Source organism: Hypomesus transpacificus, chromosome 4, assembly GCF_021917145.1.
Source record: "Hypomesus transpacificus isolate Combined female chromosome 4, fHypTra1, whole genome shotgun sequence".
NCBI lineage: Eukaryota > Metazoa > Chordata > Actinopteri > Osmeriformes > Osmeridae > Hypomesus > Hypomesus transpacificus.
This window is the reverse complement of record NC_061063.1, coordinates 105,001-112,500: the sequence shown is the minus strand read 5'-3', so window position 1 is coordinate 112,500 and position 7,500 is coordinate 105,001. Positions and strand designations below refer to the sequence as shown.

At 47.8% G+C, this 7,500-nt stretch overlaps 2 protein-coding genes across 2 annotated transcripts in view; one reads left to right on the top strand and one right to left on the bottom strand.

The window, feature by feature from the left end:
• Window positions 1-5,433, bottom strand: part of xylt2 (xylosyltransferase II) — a 12,243-nt gene extending 6,810 nt beyond the window's left edge. Inside the window, 5 exon segments of the mRNA XM_047019396.1 lie at window positions 1-142; window positions 393-571; window positions 1,091-1,388; window positions 1,390-1,626; window positions 5,267-5,433. The exon segment at window positions 1-142 is cut by the window's left edge and continues 61 nt beyond it. Coding sequence (XP_046875352.1) covers window positions 1-142; window positions 393-571; window positions 1,091-1,388; window positions 1,390-1,626; window positions 5,267-5,395 — 985 coding nt within the window. The 5' untranslated portion in view covers window positions 5,396-5,433.
• Window positions 5,434-5,945: 512 nt separating this feature from the next.
• si:ch73-364h19.1 overlaps window positions 5,946-7,500 on the top strand; it is an 8,897-nt gene continuing 7,342 nt past the window's right edge. The window contains exons 1-2 of the mRNA XM_047019856.1: window positions 5,946-6,547; window positions 7,485-7,500. The exon at window positions 7,485-7,500 is cut by the window's right edge and continues 94 nt beyond it. Of these exons, the coding sequence (XP_046875812.1) occupies window positions 6,481-6,547; window positions 7,485-7,500 (83 nt within the window). The 5' untranslated portion in view covers window positions 5,946-6,480. The remainder of the gene's footprint in view (window positions 6,548-7,484) is intronic.

Genomic DNA, 7,500 nt, shown 5'->3' with positions numbered 1-7,500 from the left:
GCAGCAGATCCTGCATACTCCTCAGATAAGCCTTCAGCAGGCTGGCTCCGCCCCAGATGGTCACCATGCGCCAGGGCGTGGCACGCACGTTAGAATACTGCTGGGCCAGCTGCTCCACCTCCCGGTGCAGATAGTTGGAGCGCTGAACAGAGGACCGAAACAAGTATGCCATGTGTGAAATGAGGGTAAGGAGTCACAAGCTCCGGAAGAAAACCTGAGGCAAGGGAGGAAAGAAAAAACAAACGGACCCTATGCTCCGATGCAAGGCTTGGATTTATTTTCTAGTTAAAGTGAAGCAGAGCCGGGTGGGGTTATAGCGAGTGAGGGGCAGCAGAGCCGGGTGGGGTTATAGCGAGTGAGAGGCAGCGGAGCCGGGTGGGGTTAGGGCCTACCTTGTCCACATGGATGTAGTAGTAGTGGTCTCGGTGGTAAATGGCCTTCAGCAGGCGTTTGAGCTGGCGTACGGCACGCCCGTGAACAACCAGGACGAACGCAATCCTCACAGGGTTCTCTACTTTAGACAGGTCGTTATCTAACTCCTCCCCTGTCTGCTGCACCGGAATGGACAGGCCTGGGTCGGTGGGGATGGAGGAGTAAGAGAGAGAGACAGAGAGAGAAAGATCATCTCTACTGAACACCATTTACAAGGTCTCTACTGAACAGCATCTGAAGTGAAGGTGGGTGACATGATCTTTCACATCGTGGCTCAACGTCATGAAGGTATTTGTGTTCATAGCTGCTCCCCACCCAGCATCTCCATCATGTAATATTAACCATCTGCTCTGCACACATGAAACATGCAGGAGCAACTAAACTGTTCATATCAATTATTAAGCATGTTCAGAGTGTGGTAGCGAGAGGGTGGGGTTAATACGTGTGTGTGTGGTCTGTGTGTGTGTGGTCTGTGTGTGTGTGGTCTGTGTGTGTGTGTGTGTGTGTGTGGTCTGTGTGTGTGTGGTCTGTGTGTGTGTGGTCTGTGTGTGTGTGTGTGTGGTCTGTGTGTGTGTGTGTGTGTGTGGTCTGTGTGTGTGTGTGTGTGTGTGTGTGGTCTGTGTGTGTGTGGTCTGTGTGTGTGTGTGTGTGTTGTCACCGTGCTGGGGGCAGAACTGAGGCAGGCTCTGGGGCATGAGCAGACCAGCCTGATGCTGACAGACGATGTCAGCAATCTCCTGCCGACAGGCTCTGCTGCCGGCCCGGTGCAGCGCCGACACGGCGTCCTTCCCCGTGATGTCACACTTACGCACAAAGTCACTGCTGGGGGTCTGGGGGGCCCCCTCCACACTGCCGGGCTCCCCGGGGAGAGCATGCCCCCCAGCCCCCCCTCGGGGGTCGCTGGCGTTCCTGCTGCTGGAGGGGTCATGGGGGCGGCCCACGACCTCTGACCCCGCCGCCGCCCCCACCCCGGGCCACAGGGGGCTGTTGTTGCCCCGCCCCTGGGGGGGGGGGCTTGCCCCGGCGCTTGGCGGTGCCCCCGCGGCGGAGGGCGCTGGCGGCCGTCCTCTCCACCCGAGCGTTCCATCGGGCCCCGCTGCGTCCTGATAGGCTGTTCTGGAGCTCCCAGGACGCCGCGTCGCGCTTTGGGTCCTGGCTGTTATGATCGGGGAGCTTCGACCTCCGGGTCTTCCTCTGAGGGAGGGAGAGAGAGACAGAGAGAGAAAGACAGAGAGAGAGAGAGAAACAGAGAGAGACAGAGAGAGACAGAGAGAGAGACAAAGAGAGAGAGACAGGAAGTTAAAATAGACCCATCAAATCCTCATGTTACGGCACCACACACGGAGACCACCGACAAATGACCAATCACACGACAGAAGACACTTCTGGAAAGAGGAAATAATTCACCCTCTAAGAACCACAATAACAACAACAGCAGCAGCAGCAGCATGGTCGACCCAGCAGTGTGTTATTAATAGCAGAGCCTTTAGTGGAAACATGCACACTCAAGCACACACACACTCAAACCCATGTACACACACAGGCATAAACTAAATGATATACACGTGGGCATTCAGATGCACAATGAAGTGATTCACCTAAGAACTTTGAAAAGTCCCAGGCACAGAGTGTGGCATGAGAATCAACCACACACACACGTACACTCTGTCTCTCTGTCTCTCTGTCTCTCTGTCTCTCTGTCGCTCTGTCTCTCTGTCTCTCTGTCTCTCTGTCACACACACACACACACACTGTTTTAGACAGGCACATGCCAAGACTTTGTTCACCATCATCTCCTCCTACCCTCCACCTAGAACTGATGTACTGATTAAATGGATTCACTTTGCAGAGGATGTCATCCAAAGTGACATACCAGGGGGATTTGAACCCTGGTACCGCCCTACCACTGAGCTGTAGCCGCCCCCATGTGAGTACACAGACTCTCCCAGAGTCACGTGGTGCTTGACTGAAGCAGTTTGAGAAGAACTGTTCGACACAGACAGGAAATGGGAAACAGCTATTCTTACTGAAATATTTGAGATGGAGAGAAGGAGCCGAGAGAGAGAGAAGGAGCAGACAGAGAGAGAGACAGAGAGAGAGAGAGACAGAGAGAGACAGAGAGAGACAGAGAGAGAGAGAGACAGAGAGAGAGAGAGACAGACAGAGAGACAGAGAGAGACAGAGAGAGAGAGAGAGACAGACAGAGAGACAGAGACAGACAGAGAGAGAGAGAGGGAGAGAGAGAGAGAGAGAGAGAGAGAGAGAGAGAGAGAGAGAGAGAGAGAGAGAGACAGAGAGACAGAGAGAGATTGAGAGAGAGATTGAGAGAGGGAGAAAAACAGAGAAGGGATACTGGAAGGAAAAACATAGCAGAACTGTTTTGACTTCTGGCATGGCAGTGTTACAGCTTACCACACTGGAACACTGGACTGTGGATAAGCACCCTCAAATATGCACAGACTGTGTGTGCGTTTGTCAGAAAAACAACAGTGAGAGGGTTGGCCACTTCCTGTCCCAGTCAGACTGGCATTAATGAGATACATGTGGCCACCGCGTTCTAACTGCCTCTGATTAGAGCTGACAGCTAGAATGACGCCACTGAACAAAAAGAGAACACACACACATTTTCTCACACACTAACCTCTCCCCCTCTCACACACACACTCCATTTAAAATGAAACCTAGACACATTCTCTACCTCTCCTTAATGCTCCTTCAGTACTGACGCAGTCTGTCTCTCTCATGTTCAGTACTGACGCAGTCTGTCTCTCTCATGTTCAGTACTGACGCAGTCTGTCTCTCTCATGTTCAGTTCAGAGGCAGGCAGTGTGCCTCTCTCATGTTCAGTTCAGAGGCAGTCTGCCTCTCCAGTCAGATTATGTCACTTCAACATGCAGCCGAATTTCCTCTGCTCTGAGTCGGCACATCTGCTTTGCACACACAGGAACAGGAAGATCTCAACAGAAGTCAAAACGTGGACATCACTTCCTCGGAGGAGGAGGAAGGTCCCATTTCCTGTTTACGGATCAAGTCAGGGCTGACAGGAAATTGCATGATGGCTTTTGTAGTTTATCTGGTTGAAAGGAGGGCCCTGCCCCCAGAGATGATGTAGTTCATCACATTAAAGTCAAGCAGATGAGACAGTCTTGGAGGCCAAGTCTAGAAGCCAGTCATTAAGCCACCTGGTTCTAGTCATTAAGCCACCTGGTTCTAGTCATTAAGCCACCTGGTTCTGGTCATTAAGCCACCTGGTTCTAGTCATTAAGCCACCTGGTTCTAGTCACAACACTGCCAGGCTAGAGACAGTGGTGTTCTACATGCCAGCTAGTCAGCCTGCATCAGAACACCAGCTAACTGCTCTGCCAGAATCCGATTCACTGCATCCCTGTGTGTGGAGCTTGACACTGCTGGATCAGATGCTGGGCTGAGGTGACTGCAGGCCTACAGGCTGTCACAGGGACTCAGCTAGGAAGGGGGTCCTCCTTTCTTCTTTCCTTCTCTGCAGCATCTCCCAGGGAGACACATCTGCTCTGGTGTACTATTTGCCACCTGTCTACACACACACACACACACACACCCAGCAACCACAGAGGAACACTCTCAGTTACCATGGAGTTTGTTGGCTGCAGCTTACTTACATAGCAGAACATGAACATAGAATCAGATTACTAAAACTCGCAAAACCTCTAAAATATGATGTAGCAGTAGTGGATGGTGGAAATTGACAAATTAAGTTCCTTTTATTCTTTTTACTCAAAGACATTCTTGTTTGTGGTTGCTAGCTGGTTGGTAATATGTAGGACTGGCTGGATTGTAGAAATAACATAATTTGACATGAGAACATGGTAATAGACTGCTTTCATGCCAACAAGACTAACACGTGACCTAACACTGAACACTAATGAATGGAGATTCATATTATCAGCACAGCGAGACCGTAGAGACTTCTGGCTCAAGACTACCGAGCATTGAGTAGGAATGGGCCGGGGTAAACTAGACCCTAGTCACATTCCTCATGCTCGCTTGAACTCGTCGGCTGTCAGAAATTGACGTTACCCCGCAAGTCTTGACAACTATACTTCCAATAAGCGCCAGTCTCGGATTCCAGATATTGCATGCAGTTCTGTACTTTTCCCATTCACTTCGAGAGAGTCTCACACTCGACTTTGAATTGAGCTGAATTCCGATGTGAAAAGCCAAACCCGAAAAGCTAGGGAACGATACAGATGACAATTATCCTAATTTGGCAGCAACCAATATCGACATGTGAAGCAACTGACAATATCACAACTGGCTCGTCTTGGCTTCACTTTGATTGGCTTGCTGTAGTCAAATGACGAGAAAGCTCAACCAAGCGAGATAGTATACTTATAACGCACACAAACGCGACTGGATAACTACAACAACATCCATCAGACATGCTTTTTGGCAACGCTAGCTTAGCTGGCCATATGAATTTGCTGACAGAAGACGAGCCAGATAAGTGCTACTGGGTTTGCTCGTTTTGAGTCTCCAGCTGGACTCAACTGGCCAACATCTTCCAAGGATCTCCAGCAAGTCACAACAATCTGTGTAATCATCAGTAAAATTACGCGAACTATACATCAACTAATTATTTAAAGACCATGTTTTGACGTGTGCGTGGCAATTTCAGAAAGGAAAACGCAGTTGCAAACAAATAATGAAAGCACAAGTTGCCTTTCATCCGTACCCCGGCAGGCGCCCACAACTAAACTGAAGTAATATCCACAGAAGCAACGCTAAATAGCTTATGTTTAGCTCGTCACAGACCCTAAACGTATTGTAAACATGGCGATCACACCTTTACTCTCACCTCTGCGTCGCTCTCTTCAAGACTCAGGCTCCAGGAGACTAGTCCTTGAATCAGCAGAAGCGTTAACGCGGCGGCAATCGCTAGTTTGTATCGTCGGAGGAGCTTCAGTACCCGGACGCTGGCCACCATTTTTTCGACTCGCCTCTTACGTTAGCGCGTGTGCGAAAGAGATTTCTGATATGAGCGCGCACGCAAAGTTACGCTGCCCGTTGCTTCAGGTGCAAGTTTCTGCCCTGTTGCGTCGGTTTCCTGTTGTAGTAAAGCCTTCATACAAACGAATGAACGAATGCAGCTCAATGTATAGGCCTATTGTTGTAAAACAGCATAGCAGTACCGTTTAAAAGTCCCCCCCCCTTTTTTTATCATGAGACTTTCAGTCATGAGACGTTCAATCATGAAACACAATCATGAAACAAGACACATCTAAAACCTATTTTGAGAAATGGTTGAAATGCATGTGTCACACGGCGAAACCATGAGAGAAACCGTTTTACCGAGGGACTATAAAATCCCTCGGTAAAACGGTGCTGCAGTTTTATTTTCGACCAGCAGGTGGAACTATCTCCTCTTGTTGCAGTCCTGGGCGTCTCCAAGGTAACCAGCGACTCCACCGAGAAATGCAAAGACCTGGAGCATCGGGATTCCCATCAACGAAGACAATCATTTTACAAAGTTATCGCCTTTACACATTTTGGGATTTAGCTGGTGTGTTCGATAGGAGTCCCAGTTAATCAGAGAAAGACCAAAGTCTGTTGAAATATTTACTTCGTAAAACTAGTCTATTGAATCACCTGGATTTTTTGTTTTTGCTTAAAAGTAAGTACTAGTCTACTGCTAGCTGGGATGTAAAACTTGCTAAGTTAAAGCGGTGCTAGAGGCCGGGCCGACGTGACCAGAATAGTAGGCTATGCATGACAAGTTAACCATTTGGTGACTACACTCGTTTGTCTTCAATTTCTGGTGTCCCCAGCGGCAACGTCACGGGATTGGAGAGAGCGACAGCGAGTGACACAGCGTCAGAACTCAAATACTGAGGCATGTTCGTCGAGATAGTCAGATCCGACTTTCGGACGAAGCACTCTGCACTCGCATGTCTCGCTGTGACGGTAACGGGACAGGGAATAACGGCGCAACATAGGCTACTACTTCTCACTTCTCAATAACAGAACAGAGTTTTTGTCAAAGGCTGAAGGGTACGACAGAATTCACCAGAAATGTCCACCGGCAATACCACTGCTCCTTCGCTCAGATCCGATCAGCTCACAATCATCGTTGCTTCGTGTAAGTTGATCAAGAAGATATTTATTATATTGTAATGGTGTTGAAATGTTTGCAGAATATATAAATGCTCACTAATCTTATGTAGTCTGAATAAACAAGATAAATTAAAGCAGTAAACGTAATTAAAGCATTAAAGCATTTTTACAGTAATTTTTCTGTTGTAACAACACAACTAATTGGCCTATACGACAGATAACTGAAGATGTGTAGAGAAACATTTATTTGGAAACGTAGTAGGCAGTTGGAAAACGTGGAGGTTTATTTCCCTCTCAATGCAAACAGAGGTGATAAGATAAGGACGATGTATTACATTTATTTACCGGAGCTCAGATTGTGCTCGTGTCAGCTATTTGCTTATCAAATGAAACTGAAGTGTTTTTCATACAATCTCTTCTCATATTAACCGTTATCTAATATGATAAAAGCCGAGACTAGTTCCATTGGAACTAAACAGCACAGGACGTATCAAATTGGAAGTACAGTGCTTGGTTGAAAGAACATAAACTGTATAAAACAGATTGACACCCACCTCTCTTATCATAAATCAACAATATGTATTTTACTGAATGAGAGAATGGAAAGAGACTCAGACTACCTCACATTGTTATTGATTACACACTTGTCAACAGGCATTTCATGGTTTTGATCAGAACCAGTTCTCTCCAGATCAAACTCCTAACAACATTATAAAACGTTTCTTACAAGCAACATCACAAAGGACTTCCCAGTTACCCCCAGATCAGTAACGATAAACAACTTAAACCCTCAGAGAAGGCAAGGGAAAACTCAGCCTCAGTTTGTGCCCTCCTCCGTTTGTCTCTCATGAGGGCTAGGGATCGTCATGGAAACCAACCCTGCCAGCCAAAAGGCTGATCACCTCTCTGTTAACATTGTTGTTGTATTTTTCTCTCTCCTCTCCTCTTTCTTGGTTCTCTAGTTTCTTCCATCGTGTT